Source organism: Myotis nattereri (assembly GCF_964212035.1).
Source record: "Myotis nattereri genome assembly, chromosome: 4".
Classification (NCBI taxonomy): Eukaryota; Metazoa; Chordata; class Mammalia; order Chiroptera; family Vespertilionidae; genus Myotis; species Myotis nattereri.
The window spans coordinates 104,395,541-104,420,158 of NC_138079.1; the positions used below are offsets into that span (position 1 = coordinate 104,395,541).

At 43.0% G+C, this 24,618-nt stretch overlaps 1 protein-coding gene across 1 annotated transcript in view; it reads right to left on the reverse strand.

Moving 5' to 3' along the window:
- The window catches only part of XPO6 (exportin 6), a 132,509-nt gene that overhangs the window by 46,317 nt on the left and 61,574 nt on the right, over positions 1 to 24,618 (reverse strand). Inside the window, exons 8-9 of the mRNA XM_081089547.1 lie at positions 22,515 to 22,641; positions 16,280 to 16,389 (exon numbers count right to left, since the gene is read on the reverse strand). Coding sequence (XP_080945673.1) covers positions 16,280 to 16,389; positions 22,515 to 22,641 — 237 coding nt within the window. The remainder of the gene's footprint in view (positions 1 to 16,279; positions 16,390 to 22,514; positions 22,642 to 24,618) is intronic.

Consider the following 24,618-nt stretch of genomic DNA (forward strand, 5'->3'; position numbering starts at 1 on the left):
ACATTTGAGTGAAATCATATGGTACTTGTCTTTCTCTGTACCATATATTTTCTCAGTGGTTGCTCTGGGGAATTACAGACTCTACATATAAATATCAATTAATTCAATGATTCAATCCTTTTAACAACTGAGAGAGATAAGTGGTATTAATGCTATTCTTCTGATGAGAAAACTACAGTTGACAGAAGTTAAATAAATTGCCCAACGCTAACTGAGTTGAATCCAAGGCTCCCTAACTCAACATCCCATGTTCTCTCTACACATAAACCACCAATGGGCTTTAAGCCTGCTCCACCCACTCCCCCAAACCTACTATTTTTTTTTCTTTAAATCCTCACCTGAGGATATGTTCTTCATGATTTTTTAGAGAGAGAAAAAGGAAGGGGAAGGGAGAGGGAGGAGAAGAGAAGGGGAGGGGAAGACAAGAGCAAACCCAAGCCTGCTCTTTAATCAGTTTTAAGAACACATAACCTAAGTGAAAAAATGGAAAGAGTCTGGAGAAACCCCAATGCGTTGATGTCTAAGCATAACTTCTCAGAAACATTTGGAGCCTGAGGCTGGATATTACTCACATGTGATAAGCACTTAACTCAGAAGACACCAAGTTATATGCAACAGTTAATAACGCAAAGGCCAACAAGCCACTAATTTTCAAAAACAAACCATGTTGCCTAAGTGCTTGCCTGTCCTGAAATGTTTCTCAGATAGGATCAGGGATTGATTGCTCCCACTCATAAAGCAAGCCATCGTGCTGGTCATTCAGCTCTCAGCGTCAACCTACTCTCCAGACTGTGTGATACTAGAGCTGAGACGAAACAAAGCACACTTCTCCTCGGCCCACTGGGCTCTCTCAACAGGGTGCAGAGGAAGACAGGGCGGGGGGAAGGACTCGTCTTCCTATGGGCTTGCTGACCTGGCAGTGTCGCCCCAACAATGGTCACCTGGTGGTGACAATTGTTGCAGTTCCCAACTTCCACATTCCCAGAACCAGCCTCATCGTGCACTCTCAGAAGTGCCGGTAGTAGCCAGACTATTCTCTCTCCTCAAAGGATTGAGTCCCCGCTCCATGGGCCCCCCAGGAGCTCCTGTGGAAGTGGGGTGGCCCTCTGTCCTCAGACACATGAGCTCTAGCTGCCTGGGTTCATCTCTCTGATGTAGATTTCATAACCCCAACCTCTTTCCTTTGGTACCCCTCAACCTAGGGGCGGAGTTGCTTCCTATAGTTATCATCTGTTATCGCAGGGTTCTTCCCCTTTTACTTTCCCAGTCCTCTAAAACCAGTTTAACCAACTTCCTACACTGAATTCTTAAAATAATCTAGTAATTTCTGTTTTCCTGACCGGACTCAATCTATATATGTGAGTACTATGATAACATGATAACCAAAGTTGAATGATATCCAATGTCAAGATCAAATACAGGCCATCTAGTCTAAGAGTTCCAACTCATGTGATGAGAGTGTTTGTAAATGACTTCACAACCTAGATTAGATTGGCAACTAAACATGGCCCAGAGAAGGATACTGGCAGGGAAATCAGTAATAAAACAGGCAACATCTGTGGGAAAAATGTCAAGAGAATCAAAATCCCAGCCACACAGATCAGACAAGAAGGAAAAAATCAAAGGCATCCAACTTGAAAAGGAGTAAGTAAAATTGTCATCATCTGTAGAAGACATGATATTGTACATAGAAAACTCAAAGACTCCACAAAAAAACTACTAGAATAAATGACCCCGGCAGGTATGACTCAGTGGTTGAGCATCAACCTATGAACCAAAAGGTCATGGTTTGATTACCATATACAGGGCATATGCCTGGGTTGAGGGCTCAATCCCCAGGGGATGTGCAGAAGGTAGCCAATCAATGATTATCTCTCATCATTGAAGTTTCTCTCTCTTTCCCTTCCTCTCTTAAATATATATGTACTAGAGGTCTGTTGCACGAAATTTGCGCACGGGAGGGGGGGGGATGTGCGACTGTCCTCAGGGGATGTGTGACTCTCCCTGGGATCGGGCCTAAACTGGCAGTGGAACATCCCTCTCACAATCCTGGACCACTGGTTCCTAATCGCTCACCTGCCTGCCTGCCTGGTTGGCCCTAACTGTCCACCACTGTTGGCCTGATCACCCCTCACTGCCTCTGTGTGCCGGCCTGATCGCCCCTCACTGCCTCCCCTGCCGGCCTAGTCGCCTCACGCAGCCTGCTGTTCAGTCGTTTGGTCATCCCTCACTAATACCCCTGCAGGCCTGGTTGCCCCACACAGCCTGCTTGTTCAGTCGTTTGGTCATCCCTCATTAACCCCCCTGCTGGCTTGGTCATAGGCAGCCATCTTGTGAAGGCGTGAGGGTTAATTTGCATATTACCTCTTTATTATACAGGGTGTGTATATTCTATATAATAAAAGACTAATATGCAAATTGGCCAAACGGCAGAACGACCAGTAGCTATGATGCGCACTGACCATCAGGGGGCAGATGCTCAACACAGGAGCTGCCCTGTGGTCAGTGAGCTCCCACAGGGGAGCACCACTCAGCCAGAAGCCAGGCTCACAGCTGGGGAGTGCAGCAGCAGTGGCAGGAGCCTTTCCCACCTCCACGGCAGCGCTAAGAATGTCCGACTGATGGCTCCCAGACTACAAGAGGGCACAGGCCGGGCTAAGGGACGCCCACCCAGTGCACAAATATCATGCACTGGGCCTCTAATTATATATATATATATATATATATATATATATATATATATATATACACACACACACACACACACACACACACACACACCCTAATCTCACCATTGCAACAAATAAATAAATAAGATACCTTGGAATAACCCTAGCTGGTTTGGCTCAGTGGATAGAGCGTCAGCTTGCGGACTGAAGGGTCCCCGGTTCAATTCTGGCCAAGGGCACATGCCTGGGTTGCAGGTTTGACCCCCAGTAGGGGGCGTGCAGTTGGGCAGCCAATTAATAATTCTCTCTCATCATTGATGTTTCTATCTCCCTCTCCCTTCCTCTCTGAAATCAATAAAGAAATATATATATATATATATATATATATATATATATATATATATATATATATTTTTTTTTTTTTAAGATACCTTGGAATAAACCTAACAAGGAGGTAAAAGACCTGTACTAGAAAAACTACAAGACACTGAAGAAAAAAAAATAGAGGAAGATACAAACAAATGGAAGAATACACTGTGTTCATGGATTGGAAGAATTAACATCATTAAAATGTCCATACTACCCGAAGCAATCTATTAACATCTAAAAGGGAATTTAAAGACTTTGAAGATAAAGAGAGAGGACCCAAATAAACAAAATCAAAAATGATAGAGGCGAAATAACAACAGACCCCACAGAAATACAAATGATTGTTGAAAAATACTATGGACAACTCTACTCCAACAAACTAGACAACCTGGAGGAAATGGACATATTCTTAGAAAAATACAACATTCCAAAACTCAATCAGGAAGAATCTAAAAATCTCAATAGGCCAATAACTATGGAAGAAATTGAAGCAGTCATCAAAAAGCTTCCAGCAAATAAAAGCCCAGGACCGGATGGCTTCACAGGGGAGTTCTACCAAACATTCAAGGAAGAACTAAAACCTATCCTCCTCAGACTACTACAAAAAAAATTCAAGAGGAAGGAACACTTCCAAGCTCATTCTATGAAGCCAGCATCACCCTAATACCAAAACCAGGTAAAGACAACACAATGGAAGAGAATTACAGGCCAATATCCCTCATGAACATAGATGCCAAAATCCTCAACAAAATCTTAGCAAATCGGATCCACCAGTACATCAGAAAGATCATACACCATGACCAAGTAGGATTTATCCCAGGAATGCAAGGATGGTACAATATCCGCAAATCAATAAACATGATACATCACATAAACAAATTGAAAGAAAAAAACCACATAGTCATATCAATTGATGCAGAAAAAGCATTTGACAAAATCCAACACCCATTTTTGATAAAAACTCTCAGCAAGGTGGAATAGAAGGATCATACTTCAACATAATAAAAGCCATATATGACAAACCCACAGCCAACATCATACTCAATGGACAAAAACTAATACCATTTCCCCTAAGAACAGGAACAAGACAGGGATGCCCACTCTCACCACTCCTGTTCGACATAGTACTGGAAGTATTAGCCATTGCAATTAGACAAGAAGAAGAAATAAAAGGCATCCAAATTGGTTCAGAAGTAAAACTGCCCTTATTTGCAGATGACATGATATTATACATACAAAACCCTAGAGACTCCATCAAAAAATTAATAAATGAATTCGGCAATGTAGCAGGATACAAAATTAATGCCAAGAAATCTGTGGCATTTCTATACACCAATAGTGAACTTACAGAAGGAGAGGCTAAAAAAACAATCCCATTTACCATCGCACCAAAAAAATTAAGATACCTAGGAATAAACTTAACTAAAGAGGTAAAAGACCTCTACTCAGAAAACTACAGGATGTTGAAAAAAGATATAGAGGAAGACATAAACAGATGGAAGAACATACCATGTTCTTGGATTGGTAGAACCAACATCATTAAAATGTCCATACTACCCAAAGCAATCTATAAATTCAACACACTTCTCATTAAAATACCAACGGCATATTTCACAGGCCTAGAACGAACTCTCCAAAAATTCATCTGGAATAAAAAAAGACCCCGAATAGCTGCAGCAATCCTGAGAAAGAACAAAGTAGGTGGGATCTCAATACCAGATATCAAGCTGTATTACAAAGCCACTGTTCTCAAAACTGCCTGGTACTGGCACAAGAATGGACATATAGATCAATGGAATAGAATAGAGAGCCCAGAAATCGACCCGAACCAATATGCTCAATTAATATTTGACAAAGGAGGCAAGAACATACAATGGAGTCAAGATAGTCTCTGCAATAAATGGTGTTGGGAAAATTGGACAGACACATGCAAAAAATGAAACTAGACCACCAACTTACACCATACACAAAAATAAACTCAAAATGGATAAAGGGCTTAAATGTACGGTGGGAAACCATAAAAATACTAGAAGAATCCAAAGGCAACAAAATCTCAGACATATGCCGAAGAAATTTCTTCACTGATACAGCTCCTAGGGCAGGGGTGGGCAAACTTTTCGACTCGAGGGCCACAATGGGTTCTTAAACTGGACCAGAGGGCCGGAACAAAAGCATGGATGGAGTGTTTGTGTGAACTAATATAAATTCAAAGTAAACATCATTACATAAAAGGGTACGGTCCTTTTTTTTCAATAGTTTTATTCATTTCAAATGGGCTGGATCCAGCCCGCAGGCCGCAGTTTGCCCACGGCTGTCCTTGGGCATTGGAAACTAAAGAGAAAATAAACAAATGGGACTACATCAAAATAAAAAGCTTCTGCACAGCAAAAGAAACCATCAACAAAACAACAAGAAAGCCCACTGCATTGGAGAACATATTTGCCAATGTTATCACCGATAAAGGTTTAATCTCCAACATTTATAGGGAACTCATACAACTTAACAAAAGGAAGATAAACAATCCAATCAAAAAATGGGCAAAGGACCTAAATAGACACCTTTCAAAAGAGGACATTCAGAAAGCCAAGAGACATATGAAAACATGCTCAAAGTCACTAATCATCCGAGAGATGCAAATCAAAACAACAATGAGGTACCATCTCACACCTGTCAGACTGGCTATCATCAACAAATCAACAGATGACAAGGGCTGGAGAGGATGTGGAGAAAAAGGAACACTCGTGCACTGCTGGTGGGAATGCAGACTGGTGCAGCCACTATGGAAGACAGTATGGAGTTTCCTTAAAAAACTAAAAATGGAACTCCCATTTGACCCTGTGATCCCACTTCTAGGAATATATCCCAAGAAACCAGAAACACCAATCAGAAAGGATATATGCACCCATATGTTCATAGCAGCACAATTCACCATAGCTAAGATCTGGAAACAGCCTAAGTGCCCATCAGTAGATGAATGGATTAGAAAACTGTGGTACATCTACAGGATGGAATACTGTGCTGCTGTAAAAAAGAAGGAATTCTTACCATTTGCAACAGCATGGATGGAACTGGAGAGCATTATGCTGAGTGAAATAAGCCAGTCAATGAAGGAAAAATACCACATGATCTCACTCATTTATGGACAATAAAGACCATTATAAACTTACTAGAGGCCCGGTGCACAAAAATTTGTGCACTTGGGCGGGGGGGGGGGGGGGGGAAGGGGGGGTCCCTCAGCCTGGCCTGTGCCCTCTCACAGTCTGGGACCCCTCGGGAGATAACGCCCTGCTGGCTTAGGCCTGCTCCCGGGTGGCAGAGGGCAGGCCCAATCCCTAGGTGCAGCCCCTGGTCGGGCTCAGAGCAGGGTTGATTGGGGAGTTGGGGCGCCACCCCGTGTCATGCACAGAGCAGGGCGGATTGGGAGAATGCAATGCCACCCTCAGTCACGCTCAGGGTAGGGCCGATTGGGGGGTTGGGGCACTGCCCCGTCACACTCAAGGCAGGGTCGATGGGCAGGTTGAAGCGCCACCCCCTGTCACGCACAGAGCAGGGCCAATCAGGGGGTTGGGGCGCTGCCCTCTGTCACGCACAGAGCAGGGCCCAGGGGGGTTGGGGCTCCTTACCCTGTCATGCACAGAGCAAGGTCGATCAGGGGGTTGGGGAGCTCCCCCGTATCACGCACAGAGCAGGGCCCATCAGAGGGTTGGGGAGCTCCCCCGTGTCACACACAGAGCAGGGCCCATCAGGGGGTTGAGGAGCTCCCCCCTGTCACTCACAGAGTAGGGCCGATAGGGGAGTTGGGGCACCGCCCCCTGTCACACACAGAGCAGGGTGGATCAGGGAGTTGGGGCGTCGCCCTCTATCACCCACAGAGCAGGGCTGATCAGGGGGTTGGGGCGCCACCACTGTCACACTCAGGGCAGGGCCGATGGGGAGGTTATGGCTCTACCCTGTCACACACAGAGCAGGGCCCGTGGGGAGGGGGGGGCGCCGCACTCTATCACCCACAGAGCAGGGCCAATCAGGGGGTTGGGGCGCCACCACACTCACACTCAGGGCAGGGCCGATGGGGAGATTATGGCTCTACCCTGTCACACACAGAGCAGGGCCCATGGGGGGGGGGGGGGGGTTGGGGCGCCGCACCCTGTCACACACAGAGCAGGGCCGATCAGGGGGGTGGGGCGCCGCAGCCTGTCACACACAGAGCCGCAGGGCGATCAGGGGGTTGGGGAGCTCCCCCGTATCAGGCACAGAGCAGGGCTGATCAGGAGGCTGGGGCGCCTTCCCCTGTCACGAACAGAGCAGGGCGGATAGGGAGGTTGTGGCCCTGCCCCCGGTCACACAGAGAGCCACAGGGCGATCAGGGGGTTTGGGAGCTGCCCCCTGTCACGCTGATCCCGGTGCTGGGAGACCTCTCAGCTCCGTTGATCCCGGTCCTGGGAGGCATATTACCCTTTTACTATATAGAATAGAGGCCTGGTGCATGGGTGGGGGCCAGCTGGTTTGCCCTGAAGGGTGTCCTGGATCAGGGTGGGGGTCCCCACTGGGGTGCCTGGCCAGCCTGGATGAGGGGATGATGGCTGTTTGCAGCTGGTCACACACCCTTCAGGGTGGGGGTCCCCACTGGGGTGCCTGGCCAGCCTGGATGAGGGGATGATGGCTGTTTGCAGCTGGTCACACACCCTTCAGGGTGGGGGTCCCCACTGGGGTGCCTGGCCAGTCTGGGTGAGGGGCTGAGGGCTGTTTTCAGGCTGGGACTGAAGCTCCCAACTGCTCCTTTTTTTCTTTTTTCTTTTTTTTATTCTGGTCCAGCTTTAGCTCTGAGGCTTGGCTCCAGCTCTGAGGCCTCTGCTACTGCTGAAAGCAGGTATCTGGTTTGTTTAGGTTCTATAATAGAAACAATGTATAACTCCAGCTCTGAGATCCCGGCTTGCTGAAAGCAGGTTTCTGGGGTTTTGTTTAGCTTCTATATTTGTAACATAGTTGCTTAGAGTTGCAGCTCAGAGGCCTGCAGCGGCAGGTGGGGAACGTTGGAGTCCTCCGTCACTGAAGCAAGCAAGCCTCATGTTAGTTTCAACCTGCCTGGCTGCCGTCTGCCATCCTGGCTGGCAGTTAATTTGCATATCGCCCTGATTAGCCAATGGGAAGGGTAGCAGTCGTACGCTAATTACCATGTTTCTCTTTTATTAGATAGGATGAACAAAAATAGATACAGAGGCAGAGCTGCCTCGAACAGACTGTCAAACTACAGCGGGAAGGCCAGGAGGGTTGGGGGGCAGGAAGGGGGTGATAAGAGATCAACCGAAGGACTTGTATGCATGCATATAAGCATAACCAATGGACATAAGACACTGGGGGGTAGGGGAGGCCAGGGGATTGTCAAGGGCGGGGGGAAAAAGGAGACATATGTAATACTCTTTGTAATACTTTAAGCAATAAATAATTTTTAAAAAATAAATTAAAATGTGGCTATCGAGGCTGAGGAAAAAAAAAGACTTTGAAGATATTTAAAGACTATAAAAAAGTAATAAAAGTGTAGTGGATAAAAGAAAAAAAAAGTTTAGTGGCGTCATAACAGTAGGGCCTTAATCAAATAGGTCCAGTGCCCTTACATGAAGCGGAAGTGTAAAGAGAACATGTGTATGCTCCCTCTCTCTCCCCATGTAAGCACAGAAGAAAGGCCCTGTGAGCACTAAGAGAGAAGATAGCATCTGCAAGCCAGGAAGAGTCCTCACCAGAACATGCATCTGCCAGCACCTTGGTCTGTGACTTATAGTCTCCAGAACTGTGAGAAAATAAATCTCTGTTATTCAGGCCACTCAGCTAATAGTATTTTGTTATGGCAGACCTAGCTGATTAATACGGAAGGTAAATGACAGTAAGAAAGAAACCTGGAACTTCAAGAATGAAGGAAAAGCAAGAGAAGTAGCAAATGTGTGGGTAAATACAATAAACTATTTCTCTCCTATTAAGATCTTTAATAGATGAGTGACTAACAAAAGCAAAAACTGAGCACTGTTTGATAAGGTTTTCAATGTACATAGATGTTAAACATATGAGAACCTCAATACAAAGAAGGGAGAGTAAAGAATCAATTATGATGCTAAGGTTTCTACATTACAATTGAAGTGATAAAATGTAAGTGCAAAGTTAAGTATATATTTTGTAATGCCAGAGCAACTACTAAAAAAACTCATATAATGAGATATAGTCAAACACTCAATAGATACATTAAAAAAGAAAACTAAATTTGCGTGCAGCCAACACAGTCTCAAATGAAGCAAAAACTTATGAAACTGCAAAGAGACCGACAAAGACACAATTACACTTGGAGAGCTCACCTCTCTCGGTAACTGATAGAACAAGCAGGATAAAGACACCATGTAGAATGCTATCAACCAACCTGATCAATGACTGACATTTATAAAACATTTCACCCAACTACAGGAGAATACGTACTCTTTTCAGGTGCACAATGAGCAATCACCAAGAAGACTAGCTCATAAAACAAATCATAACAAATAGAAAAAAATGAAAATCATGCAAATTATGTTTTCAACTCAATCGAAACTAGAAAACAAGATATATGGAAAATCCCAAATATTTGTAAATTAAACAGAGGAAATCTCAAGAGAAATCTGAAATACACTAAACAGCCTGGCCAGTATGATTCGGTGGTTAGAGCATCATTCTGTGCACTGAAGGGTCCCAGGTTTAATTCCAGGTTAGACACATACCCAGGTTGAGGTTTTTTGTTGTTGTTGTTTAATTTTTATTGATTTCAGAGAGGAAGGAAGAGGGAGAGAGAGAGAGAAATATCCATGATGAGAGAGAATCATGGATTGGCTGCCTCCTGCAAGTCCCCACTGGGGATAGAGCCCACAACCTGGGCATGTGCCCTTGACCGGAATCGAACCTGGGACCCTTCAGTTCACAGGCCAATGCTCTATCCACTGAGCCAAACCAGCTAGGGCCCAGGTTGAGGTTTTGATCCCTGGTTGGGCCCTTGCATGAGGCAACCAACTGACGCTTCTCACATCAATCTTCTTTTTCCTCTCCCCCGTCTCCCTTCTCTCTCTAGAACCAATGAAAAACATATCCATAGATGAGGATTTAAAAAAAAAAATTTAGCCTGGCCAGTGTGCTAAATGATTAGAATATCAGCCCACTCACTGAAGGGTACAGATTTGATTCCCAGTCAAGGGCAGTACCTGGGTTACAGGTTCGTTCCCACTTATCGCCCCCAATCCCAAGCCCCGGTTCAGGGTATGTGCAGGAGGCAACCGATCATCGTGTCTCTCTCACATCTGTCTGCCTGTCTATCTGTGTCTCTCGCTCTCTCTCCCTCCCTTCCATCCTCTCTGAAAAGCAATGGAAAAAAATATCCTCGGGTGAAGATTAACAAAAGATAGATAGATAAATAAAAATAAATAAATATATTTTTAAAATGCACTAAACAGTGAAAAGGAAAAGAGAACACACTAAAATTTGATAAAGCTAAAGCTCTGCTCAGAGGGATTTTAAAGCTTTAAAGGTTTAAGTATACAATAGAGATAACGTACAGACCTGTATAGCTCAAGCCACAGATGTGATTCCAAAAACATCCCAACTTCTGAGAGTTATATAAATTTCTACATGTTGCCGAAACCGGTTTGGCTCAGTGGATAGAGCGTCGGCCTGCGGACTGAGAGGTCCCAGGTTCGATTCCTGTCAAGGGCATGTACCTGGGTTGCGGGCATATCCCCAGTAGGAGATGTGCAGGAGGCAGCTGATCGATGATTCTCTCTCATCGATGTTTCTAACTCTCTATCTCTCTCCCTTCCTCTCTGTAAAAAATCAATAAAATATATTTAAAAAAAAATTCTACATGTTAAGGCAACTACACAGTAGATGCTCAGTAAGTATGTGAGGAATGAAAAAACAAATGGACAAATAAATAAATACGTAGGCAATAAACAGACAATTCAAGTTGGATAACTACAAAGGACTGAAGCATAATCCTGGATAGCTTTTTCAACTCTGTAATGAAATAACTAAGACCAAAATCACTTACTCTCTAGGGAAGTCAAAGGCATGAATTTCTCTTAGCTAGAGCTAGAAAGCTACTGGAGCCTTCATTTAAAACTAGTTAACATCTTTTATTAATTGTATCAAAATGTCATGTTTCATAATGGCACTTCTTCTTTATTAAGCAGAAAACCCACAAGAGGGGGAAAAAAAGGGCAATTTTTTTTCATGCTCACCCACTTTTGTTTACAGTTCAATCTAGTGTCACCCAGAATCCCTGACTGGTCTGTGGCCAGCACTTGTCCGTAGTTTACAAGTCAATAACTTTAGTTGCTTAACTCACTTCAGGTTTCCTCATCTTCCTGTCAAAATAAGTTTCTACACAGGTGGCTCCCTTCACATTGACAAGCACAAAGAAAAGAGAGCGAGAGAGAGAAAAGGGAAGAACACCAATACATATTTACTGAGCACTTACTGTCAGCCACGGTGCTTTACACACACTGGTTCATTTAATTTTCTCAACAACTTACAAGGTAGGTACAACTATCCATTAAAAGTACAAAATGAGGAAAAGTAGAAATAAATTCAAGTCTTTCCACACCACCTCAAAATGGCAAATCTGGACAATGAGCCCCACCAGCAATTCTTATTTTTTAAATTGATTTCAGAGAGGAAGGGAGAGGGAGAGAGACAGAAACATCAATGATGAAGAACCATTGATCGGCTGCCTCCCACACGTCCCACACTAGGGATCTAGCCCAAAACAGGAGCATGTGTCCTGACCAGGAATCGAACCATGACCTCCTGGTTCATAGGCTGAAGCTCAACCACTGATTCACAGCCACTGGGCCCCACCAGCAAGTTCAGCTGGGTAAGTTACAGAACTTTTTTACTCCATTAACACTGAAACTCAAGTTCTCTAAAATCCCCACCAGTTCTGATCAAGAAGCACTGGAGTATTCTCACTGAGCAAGGAATATGCAGAGCTCCAATTTCCAAGCTCCTAAGACCAAAAATAAATCCATGTACATTTGTGCTTCTAAATTTGTAGCCTACAATGTCTACCACATTGTTGTCAGTGACGAATGATGCAAAACCTTTAAACCACAAGGGACAGGAACTCAGTGCTGCCTCTATGACTTAACCACACCTACATTTGCCACTAAGACACTGAGAAAACATTCTTGACTACTTCCTGTAAGATCAATTGTTTCTGAAATTCTGGCTCAACCACAAGTCTGATTCCAAAAGCACCCCAACTTCTCTCAGATATATTTTATCGGTTGAAAAACATTTGACCATATTTATAAGCTCTCAGATAAAATGAATGTGGTAATTACCAATAGCCAGTGCTCTTTTTCAGCTGCTTCTGCAAAACAGCACAGTCTGATATATTGGGGTCTTTTATAACTAAAACAGTGGCTACCAAACTTTCGAAACTTTCATTTAAAAACTTTTGAGCATATTTGTATACTGTACAGTATAAAAGGTGACAGATAAAGTTTATCAGGTGAATTTCAACTTTTTTCTTTGTGGACCCCAGTGGACTACTTATACACCGTTCAGTCTACTACAGGTCAGTCTACTACCCTAGACCACTAAGGGGTATCTGAAGGACAAGCAAGTCTTCAGATGATGGTTACTCTTTCACAGCATAAGCCACAGACCAGCTCTGAAGGCTTGGGGTTTGGGTATTTTTGTTGTTTAAAGACATAAAAGTGTTGTAAGTGTATGCTTTTAAAAAAAGTCATGCCCCAACCCCATGGTCAGCAAACTGCGGCTCGGGAGCCACATGCGGCTCTTTGGCCCCTTCAGTGTGGCTTTTCCACAAAATACTGCGCATGGGCCGCGAAGTTTCAATCGCACTGTATATGCGCGCCCGCACTTGGTATTTTGTGGAAGAGCCACACTCAAGGGGCCAAAGAGCCGCATGTGGCTCGCAAGCCGCAGTTTGCCTACCACTGCCCTAACCCATTTGGCTCAGTGGATAGAGCATCGGCGTGTGTACTGAAGGGTCCCAGGTTCGATTCTAGTTAATGGCATATGCCCGGGTTGTGGGCTGAATCCCCAGTAGGGGCATGCAGGAAGCAGCCAATCAATGATTCTCTTTCATCATTGATGTTTCTATCTCTCTCCCTCTCCCTTCCTCTCTGAAATCAATAAAAATATATTTTTTTAAACAGTCATGAAAAATTAGAAAGCCTCATTTAGGATGATAATCAAATGATCAATGAGAAAAATCCCTAGTGTTAAAAGTGGTCAGCCAGGCCCTACCCGGTTTGGCTCAGTGGATAGAGTGTCAGCCCACGGACTGAAGGGTCACAGGTTCGATTTGGGCCAAGAGCACATACCTTGGTTGCAGGCTTGATCCCTGCTCCTGGTTGGGGTTGTGCAGGAGGCAACCAATCGATGTGTCTCTCTCATATCGATGTTTCTCTCTCTCTTTCTCTCCCCCTCCCTTCCACTCTCTCTAAAAATCAATGGAAAAATATCCTTGAGTGAGGATTAACAATAACAAAAAAACAGTAGTCAGCCAGAACCACTGACAACTGTGGTATCAGATGCTATCAGATAACAGGTGCCTGGGCAGATAGGTCAACATCAGCAGGAAGGCTAAAGGCCTTTAGGCTCTCCAGGGGCCCTGTCACTTAACTCCATGGTCACCACCATAGCCAAATGGCAGCAACATCATCTATTATTATTACTGTTGGGGTCAAAGCTGTGACTGAGTGTCTAATCATATGTTAGGTGCTGTGCAGGTATTTTATATATATGATTCTATATACATCCTAGCCAACCTTCAAGACAGGTATTAGTATGCTAATTCTGCAAGAGGAAATAAATGTGGTCAGCATATAACCTGACCAAAGTAGCACTGCTACCATGAAGCAGCAAAAGAATTTAAACTCTATACCACTGATCCTTGCATTGGGACAATAGTCTGTCTAAGTGTATATTTAATAGTAATAATCTGTTAGTGTACATTTTCTCAATGAAACCATATTCTCCACACCTAAAGCACACTTGTACTATGCTTTAAGAAGAATTTCCATATTAATCACTTCCCCAGTTTATTCTTTCAACAAGCCTGAGAGATATGAAAGAATATCTACAACTAAATATAGCAAAATTAGGCATAGTCCCAGGACCAAACAATGCAGCTGTTAGGCATCCAAGAAAGAGAATTTGGCGAAAGCGCATTTGCTTTGAAGAATTTCATTCAAAAACACAATTACTTACAGTTAGCAAATTCACCAAAACAGGATCTACTGTTGTGTAATAAGGTTTCTGATACATGAATGTACTACCCATTACCACACATGAGTTGGCACCATAGCAACTTGGAAGCTATTTTGCAATCACAAAAGTAATGTTTGGGAAAAAAGTGCAAATGTTTAAACTTAAAATGCAAATATTTACAACTAGTGGCCTGGTGCACGAAATTCGTGCATATTAAAAGGGAATTAATTAGAGGAAATATTTTAATATTGCTATTTGCCCTTACTGTATAATAGAAGTGTAAGAGATGAAAGAAAATTAGTAAAATGTATATGAAAATCTCCCTCCTGTCAGAGTCTGGGGCGCACCATGGGACCCAGAGTCAAGTCCCCGCCCACCCGCACACACCTTGAAATTGCGCGAGACGCAGACCTGGCTGGTCCCACCCCTGTCAAGCCTGGCAGGGCAGGGGGCACAGCCTCAGGTCCCATGGCCCTGTGCGAGGGCATGAGGGCGTGATGACCATTTGCATATTAGCTCTTTATTATATAGGATTTCAAAAGCTCATAAAACCTCAGCAGGGGAAAGGGTTTTAGACGTCCCATCCAACCTCTTCCCAGGCGGGGATTCTCCTCACCACCTCCATTTGGCACATTTCTAGGGAAGGCATGCTCACAATCTCCACCACCAACCACTGGTACCATTTACAGAGCATTTATAATGTGCCAAGCATTCTAAATACATTAGCTCATTATTTCTCAAATGAAGTAATGACCACAGTGTACAAGAAACACACTTTCTACCTGCAAGCAAAAAAATGAGCTTAAGAAACATGGGGGAAAAACGTTTCCCCATTTTCTATTTTTATGCTAAGCAAAATAAGCCAGTCAGAGAAAGACAAGTATCACATGATCTCACTCATAAGGGGACTCTAAGGAACAAAATAAACTGTTGAATAAAATAGATCCAGAGACATAGAAGCATGGAACAGACTGTCAGATCTCAGAGGGAAGGTGGAGTGGGTGGGTGGGAGAGAAGAGATCAACCAAAGCACTTGTATGCATATATGCATAACCCATGGACACAGAAAATAGGGTGGTGAAGGTCTGGGGTGGGGATGGGTTAGAAGGGTCAATGGGAGGAGAAAGGGGACATATGTAATACTTGCAACAATAAAGACTTTTAAAAAAAATTTTAAATACATATATTTCATTTTAAAAGTACAAAAGTAATTAATTATCTGTGGATTACAGAATTATGGGTAACTTATCTTCTTTATATTTTCTATCTTTGCCTGGTTTCTAAAATAAATACTTTTCCATGACAAGTATTTATTGCCTTATTTAGGAAATTTTCAAGCACATACAAAAGGAGTAAGAATATAATGAACCCCAAGTTCCTACCAACTAAGTTCAATCTCAACCAACATATGGCCAACCACTTCCCCCTCTCTTCCCAGTGGATTATTTTAAAGCAAATCCCAGGTGTCACATCATGTCATCCAATAAAATACTTCACTAATGTCATTACAAACAACACACAATCCTCAGCCAGTGGGACTCCGTGGTTGAGTATTGACCTATAAACCAGGAGGTCACAGTTCGATTCCCCATTAGTGCACATGCCTGGGTTGCAATCTCGATCCCCAGTGTGGGGCGTGCAAGAGGCAACCGATCAATGATACTCTCTCATCATTGATGTTTCTATCTCTCTGTCCCTCTCCCTTACTCTGAAATCAATAAAAATATATATTTTAAAAAGAAACACACACACACACAACATGAAGCATATCACACCTAAAAAAATTAACAATATTTTTTTTAATTAAAAAAAAATGTTTTCAGAAAATAAAGTGTTAAAGGGGGAAAAGAAGAAAATACTAAATGGCATTACTACTTTAGGTTATGTGACTCAGTTTCACTGAAGAGGTCTGGCTGCATGGTTGACCCTTCAAGGCCATAAGAAAAACTGGCAAAAATGTCTGTTTCTAAGTTATCAACATTTCTGGGGTTTACCTGTTGAGCACTGCTTCCTTGTCTCCCAGACGACTTTTAATTTTACTTGTCAGATAGTCCAAAAACAGCGTCCAGATGTCCAAACAAGAGAAGTAACCTTCATGAGTAGGCTATGGTGCAAAAGAAATCCAGACAATGAAATTACTTAAGGCAAATACTCCTTAGGAACTCACCCACCAGTATACTTCTACCAGAGTGTTACAAACGTAAGTCTAGGTTCCCTCAACTTCCTGGTGTCTTTTAGAGGGTCTTCACAATTAGGCCTGTTGAACCTAACGAGACAAGGGTATCAAAGATATAGAGGCATGGAACAGACTGTCCAATCTCAGAGGGAAGGCGGGGGTGGCAGGATGTGGAAAGAACATAATTGGTGGCAGGATCAGATGTGGAAAGAACACGTCATTAGGGAGATACTAAGTGGGACAAATTGAGTTACAAAATAAGCCGAGCAAACACCTATATTAAAATCTGAGACAGTGGTAAGAAGGACTCTTTCAGATTATCCAATTCAAATCTGTTTATAGAGAAAGAAACTGAGATCCAAAGATATGATTTATTAAAGCTCAGGGGGAGGAGCAGGACCTTTTACCTCCGGCAAATGCTCTTTCCAGACATACCATTACAAAACTGAAAATAAATTCCAGTGGCTCCAAAGGTGCCAAGTTTACACATTTGAACATTAGGAAAGCCCTAACCGGTTAGGCTCAGTGGATAGAACATTGGCCTGCGGACTCAAGGGTCCCAGGTTCGATTCCGGTTAAGGGCATGTGCCTTGGTTGTGGGCACATCCCCTGTGGGGAGTGTGTAGGAGGCAGCTGATCGATGTTTCTCTCTCATCGATGTTTCTAACTCTCTAATCCCTCTCCCTTCCTCTCTGTAAAAAATCAATAAAATATATTAAAAAAAAAAAAAACACAAAACATTAGGAAAGACCATTTGCAGTCTTCTTACATAACAGACCAAAAATAAGCTTGTTAAGTCTGACTCCCAGGCATTATCTCATCTGCAGAAGTAGGGGTGTCCAACAGGCTAACAGCATCTCTAACCCAGTGTTGATAAGGACAAAGTGAGGAGAGGAGACAAAGTCTTTGTAGGATCCTAGCGCTGGACCATTTGAGTGAGTGCACTGACAAACTCTCTGGAGAGCTTTCAGCTCTATTTCCTACAAAATCCAGGCATTATACTCTCCACCATCTAGTCCTCCTCATACTAGTGCATATTCAGTTTCAACTTGTGGTCCCTCAATCCCTTACATATCCACTCAAACTCTTGCTTCCTACAAGAACTCTTCGGTTTTAGTTGTGATTGCTTGATTGAACCACATATTGGTAGCGGGATCAGATGTGGGAAGAAATAATACTATCATCTTGGATCAGTTTTCCTTCCATTTCTGATCCACAAGGAAATCCAGAAGTTTACATGGACATGTATGAAACTTGCCCAAGGAATAACTAATGTTGGGTGGTAGTATGCAGAGGGAGTTATGTGCCCAGTTGAGTCTGAGACTGAAAACTATAACTTAAAAAACAGCAGACTCCAAGCTCACAACCTGCCAGGCAGCCCTGGCACCTGACGGCTAGAGTTCCATCAGGACACTGACAAGCCATCCTCAGAAAAAAGAAAGACTGCTTCCTGTCTCCACTTCGGACTTCAAAAAATGCAGGACATGTCCAGGACAAGAAATGACACAGACGATTAAGCAGGAAAACAACTGATAAGCCACATGGAGATAAGGTGGGCAACTGGTGGGCAGGCACTCGACTTGCCCAGCCAGGAGAAGTAGTCTTGTCCTGGCTTTTGGCTTGCTGAGCTTCCCTTAATTAAGTCACCCAGGTATCCTTCTTTGGTTTGAAATACCAGCCCCCTTCAAAGAACACAACTGACCGGATGCACATGGAAGTGTATTAGAGAAAAGCCACCACAGAAGTCCAGGTTTTATGGTGTTGTCAAAATACTTTATAATTACACACGTCTTACCATGCCTTTGAATTAAAGATGTACTATGTGTGTGAAGACGGGGAAAAAAAGGTGGGCAGATAAACCTTTTGTAGGACCTGATTGCCACTCACATCCATATATGCAAGCCCCACTGTGAGACCTTGTGTATAACCCACATCTGGCCACTGACGATTGCTGTGGGTACAGACTGGTAAGATCGTAACAATTATAGGTTGACTGCACTTTTCAGAACCCACACAAGCCCATTTTTTAAATGCACCTGCACTCAGATTTACTTATCAGATTCCAGGGATAATTAATACTAAAGATCCTGACAAGTTTCTTTAAGAAACTAATGATACCACTCTTATTTGCAAGTGGTGTCTAGTGGTTAGTTGTCATTTGCATTGGTCTATGTGATTTTTTAAAAATATATTTTTATTGATTTCAGAGAGGAAGGGAGACAGAGAGAGAGCTAGAAACATCAATGCTGAGAGAGAATCACTGATCAGCTGCCTCTTGCACACTGCCCACTAGGGGGGTCGAGCCCGCAACCCAGGCTGACAGGGAATCGAACCATGATCTTCTGGTTCAAAGGTTGACGCTCAACCACTAAGCCACACCCGGCTGGGCTGGTTTACGTTATCTTCACAACAGTCCTGGAAACTGGACAGATGTATTTTTCTACTTCCCATTTCATAGATAAAGGAGCCAAGGCTCAGAAGTTACCTGCCCAAGGTGACAAGATAAGGAACAGAAACAGAACTAAAATGGGGATCTTGAGACTCTGTTCCAGAGCCCTCCTGACCCCCCAGCCATACTATCTCTGAGAGTTTTAGGAAGAAGGGGCAAAATGAAAAATGCAAGACCAAGAAGGAATTGCTGATGACACAGTAAGAGAAGAAGCAGGAAGACAGAAATCATATGATTATTTGCAGACACCCCAGGGCCTCAGCAAGCAAGGAAAGTGACAGTGGCGGCAAACACCTGGTGAGCACTAGTGGCTGGAGGGACTGCAGCAAGACTCTTAGGTGAGAAAAACAAAGTAGAAAAAGGAAGAGAAGAAAGATACTAACACCATCTTTATCTTATTCTTTATCTATCCTTTCAAAATGTTTACCAATACCAAACTTTTCATGAATTTATAAACAAAAAAATACTGAGTATATCCATACTAACCCTGCAGACAAGAGAAGAGCCATATTTCCCCACTTTACAGTGAACTAAACTATGATGAAGTAAGTTCACACTGTTAGTGAGTAGATGAGAACTTAAAGCTCTCTCTAGAGAGCATTTAATTTCTTATTCTTAATTGTATCCAAAAAACTCCCCAACCACCAGCTCCTGATGCAGGTGTGCCCTGCCATCTCTTCTCCACTCTGCCTCTCCAGCAAAAGGCTGCCCACCCTGTGGTAACTGCACGGAGCACCCTCCAGATTCCCACCCTCTGCCCAATACTCAGCATCTGCTTCTGCCCAGACCTAGAGGCCACCACAGTCCAAGAACCTGCACCCAGAAAGAAAGGTCCTCACTCAGGAGGCCACAGAGCAGAAGGGAGCTCAGCTGACAGAGACCTGCAGGTAAAGGAGGAAGAAGAGGTTGTTGTTTGTTTCATTATCACATGTACTTCTTTTCCCAGCATATAAATATGTATATGTATATGTATATGTATATGTATATGTATATGTATATGTATATGTGTATGTGTATGCGTATGCGTATGCGTATGCATATGCATATGTATATGTATATGTATATGTATATGCGTATGTGTATGTGTATGTATATGTATATAAAACTACCCTTTTCAGTTCAATGGAGAACTACAATGTAGGATTCTAGTGAAAGAATCATGAAAGATGAACACCGGGAAAGACACTGAAAATGCCCACTGCAGCCGCTCACCTTAGGTAAGGAAACTGAAATCGAAAGAAACGAAATAGACTTTGCCACGGACACAGACTTCACAGAAACAACCAGAACTCAACAAGAATTTTTTAGTCCAAATCCAAAGAAGTAGTCCTAAGACATGCACACTTGAACACATTCTTTTACATCATATACACTAAAAGATCCCTTTTTACCTTGGGAGCAAAACTTCAGGACATTTTCATTCCATTTTCCCAAACAGACTCCTTCTTTCTGACATCAGCGCTGGCTCGTTCTCTCTTTCATTTCTGCTGCACTTGCCCTATGCCAGTGGTCGGCAAACTGCGGCTCGCGAGCCACATGCACCTCTTTGGCCCCTTGAGTGTGTCTCTTCCACAAAATACCACGTGCGAGTGTGCGCAGACAGTGCAATTGAAACTTCATGGCCCACGCGCAAAAGTCAGTATTTTGTGGAAGAGCCACACTCAAGGGGCCAAAGAGCCGCATGTGGCTCGCAAGCCGCAGTTTGCCGACCACTGCCCTATGCTATCTATCAAATCCTTCTTTTTCCTGGTCCCCTTTAGGATTTGTCTGGACCCCTCTCAAAACTTTCCCACCTTTGATGTCTCTTTCTCCCTCCCATCCTCACCCTCCTACATTCCATGCCCTCTTCTGTTCCTCCTGAGACCTGGGAGCCAGCACGTTTTCCTTCTTGCTCTGCACTCACTGGGCTCTCTCTCTGTCAGGCATCTTGACACTTGGAGGTCTGACAGAGTCCAGCGGTGATGGCACCAGTCTACAGTTACCAAACATCACTGAGTTGAACCAATACAGCCTGTGGTTACCCTCCTCCACCTGGGCCCTTCCCTTACCAGGAATGGTTCACCTGACCACTGGGTGCTCTGACGGAGTGCCAAGCACCTCCTTGAGGAAGGCTGGCTCGCACACTAAATCCTAACTCCAAGTTCCCTATCACATACACACACCTCTCCCAGCCTAGACCCCTGCCTCTCCTCTGGCCCCATTAAGCTACATTACAAGTTTAAACAACCATAAAAGTCTTCTTATAAAATCAGATGCCCTCACCGACAATTTCATCCCTAGTATGTACCAGCAGAAAGAGCTACATGTGTACACCAAAAAATGTGTGCAAAAATGTTCACTGCAACATGATCCCTGGTCACCAAAACTAGAAGCAGCCCAAATTGGCAGAGGAATAGATTTTCAGACAATGACTTACTAAAAGCAATGAAAAAGAACAGCTACTACCACACAGCACAGATGAATTTCACAAGCATAATACTAAATGAAAAAGCCAGACAAAACAAATATACTTTGTTTGTTTCCCTTAGAAACTAATCTGGGATGTTACAGTCGGGACTGGGTTGTTACTTCAGGGAGAAATGAGGGGGAAGTGACTGGGAAGGGACAGGAGGAGATTTCTGGGGGATGCTGTTAATGACTAATGTTCTAATTCTTGAGTTAGGTGCTGGTTACACGGTCTGCACTTTTCTGTATGTGTGTGATACCTCAATAAAAAAGCTGATTTTAACCACACACACAAATGGGCACAAGGGATAGGGTATGAAGGAAATATCTATAACTGGGCTGTGGTGATGATGGCAACAGTCTATAGTACCTGACGTCACTGCGTTGTCCCATTACAGTGGGTGAATTCAGTAGTATATAAATTTTACCTCAGTAAAGCTGTTAAAATATATACAAATAAAAAGTACTGGGTCACTAAAATGTAAACTCAATGGAGGCAAGGACTTTGAAGATTATATATACCTAGCTCCTGAAATATAATAGGAACTCAAAAAATATTTGTTGAAGGGGGTTGGGGATTAGGAGAATGTACGCTTCTCCAACAACACCACAGTGGTTAAGAGAGCACAGACTGGCCCTAACTGGTCTGGCTCAGTGGATAGAGCGTTGGCCTACGGACTGAACGGTCCCAGGTTCGATTCCGGCCAAGGGCATGTACCTTGGTTGCGGGCACATCCCCAGTAGGAGGTGTACCAGGAGGAAGCTGATAGATGTTTCTCTCTCATCAATGTTTCTAACTCTCTATCCCTCTCCCTTCCTCTCTGTAAAAAATCAATAAAATATATTAAAAAGAGAGAGAGAGAGAGAGAGAGAGAGAGAGAGAGAGAGAGAGAGAGAACAGACTGTATGGGTTCAAATCCTGGCTCCATTGCTTACTGTATGATCCTGAGCAAGTTATTTTTTGTACCTCAGTTTCTTTACCTGTTAAGTGAAGATGATAATAATAATGCCTACCTCACTGGGTTGTTACGAAGGATAAATGTGTTCATCTTTACATACTAAGCACTACAAAATGTTTGGGAAGTAAAGTCATTCTTTCTCCTGAAAATAACAAAGCAGACTTTGGGGGGAAAAGGGATGGGCAATTCTGGTGCATTACCTGATGAAATGTGTACTTAAACAAAAGTGTCAAAAATTCCACCACAGGGAACTGGGAGTAGGACTCAATTCTTCTTAGGTGAACACTCACAAAGAGCCGCAGAAAGTCAGTAAACTTCTCGATGTAGCTAAATAAGAGAAGACAAAAGGTGACAATGAGACACGCCGCACATCCTTAAAAGAAAACTCAATCCAAATTTCTTTCAGTAAAGAACTATACATATTTATATTTTCAGTTAAAAATATAAAGGCCTGCAACAATTACCTACAGGTCAGGCAACCCTTCATTCCATTACCACCTGAAACATAGCAGAAAAGCAACTTTAATCCTCAAACACCATCTATGAAGCATTGTATAAGCTAGTGCTCACATTTTCTGAATCGTTAGTGTTATGGCCCAAATAAGTGAAAGGAAATTATTCTAAAAAGTCAATGGGCAGATCATGTGTGTCATTTCAACGTGGCAGGTCTGGAAGGGTGGTTTTCTTTGGTAGGAGGCCAAAATATTAAAATGAATGTGCTAAAAACCAAACCAAGGCTGTACAAAAGGCAAGGCATCCAGGCAAGATATAGTCAAGCCTGCCCTGTGTTTAATTAGCATCAGGAACTAATTAAACACAGCACATCCCAATCCACTCCAAAGTGATTTCAAAAACAAGGGAAGAAGGCTGTCAGAGCTGGAAAAGCCTCGGGACAATTTAATCTGATGCTTCATTTTAAAGAGGCCTGGAGAGATGAAGCGATCGGCCCAAGGTTACTCAGCCAGCTCATGGCAGAATGGGACACCATCCACTCTCAAGTCAGTGCTCTCTTTTCACATCACAGTGAAGCCCCAATCATCTGTATTCCCAAAATCATTTCACAGAAGAGTGTGGGTCACAGCTGCAAGGATAAGAGACTTTTGTTATGAAACACACAGCACATCATCACTCTCACATCTCAGAAACTGTCATTGTAAGCCCCTAAATACCAAAAGGTGATTAGAAAATGAGATGGACATAGCTCCATAAATCACATTTCAGAGAGCAATAACAAAAAGATAAAGACATAACAGGCCTTAGTCAAAAATTAAATAATGGCTAAACCAATTCTGACACTCATAACTGAAAAATCCCATTTTTAAAAAGCCCAGATATATGAAATAATAAAGGGGGAGAAGAAGACTTTGTCTCAGAGGAGCAAAATTAGGCCATAAATAAAATGTCCCATATTGTTCTTGGGACCTATCTGCCCTGAGGATGGCCCACTGATCTTCCTGCACACATATGTAAACTTCTTTGCAGCTTTAATACCATTCATTTGTTTGATAAGGATCATGGGGTCAAATTCTTGAAAAACAGTAAGGCACTGAAATCAACTGTTTCTAGGGTTCGAAAAGGACAAAGAGACTTCTCTCTGATGCCTTTAATCACTTATCCAGAATGAGCAGGAACTCCTCATTCCTCGCTCTGCTTATTACATTGTATTTTTACAGGAATTTTCAAAGTCACCAACCTGTTTACTGCTCTTTAGAAAGATTCACTCAATTCCCTAGCACCCGTAAAAGAACAAAGAGAAGTCATGGGTAAAATATCACGCAATCTCAATTTTATTATAATCACCAACTCAAATTTTTAAAGAATGCAAACAAGGCTGTTTAGCTGCTAAAACTACAAATTTTATTTCACCTCATTTTCTTTCCCTTGCCCACCTTCTGGTACAGGTGCTAATGAGCAGTAGAAAGTTAGGGGAAAATGCAGTGGAGAAAGAGTAGCAAAGGACCTGGTTAAGTAGCACCTAAACAACGGAGAATGGACTTAGCTGTTTAGAATTAGTGGTAGGGACCCGAGAGCCAGGAAGCAAGCACACAGTATTGTTTATGTCACCTTTCTGCTTCCAGGCACCTCTCAGCTTTCACAGGGCAATAGGAAGCATAGAATTAAAATATAAAACCAAGAGCATAAAAGTTACATGTAACAAAATCAGTACAAAGATAATCCATGACAACATTTCTATACCACGCGAAGATAAGCCACAACAAACATTATGCTACAAGTAAAGTCAAAATCACTGATATTTTATGCTTGATACAAGCAGTTAGATTTTAACATGAAAATACAGCCTTT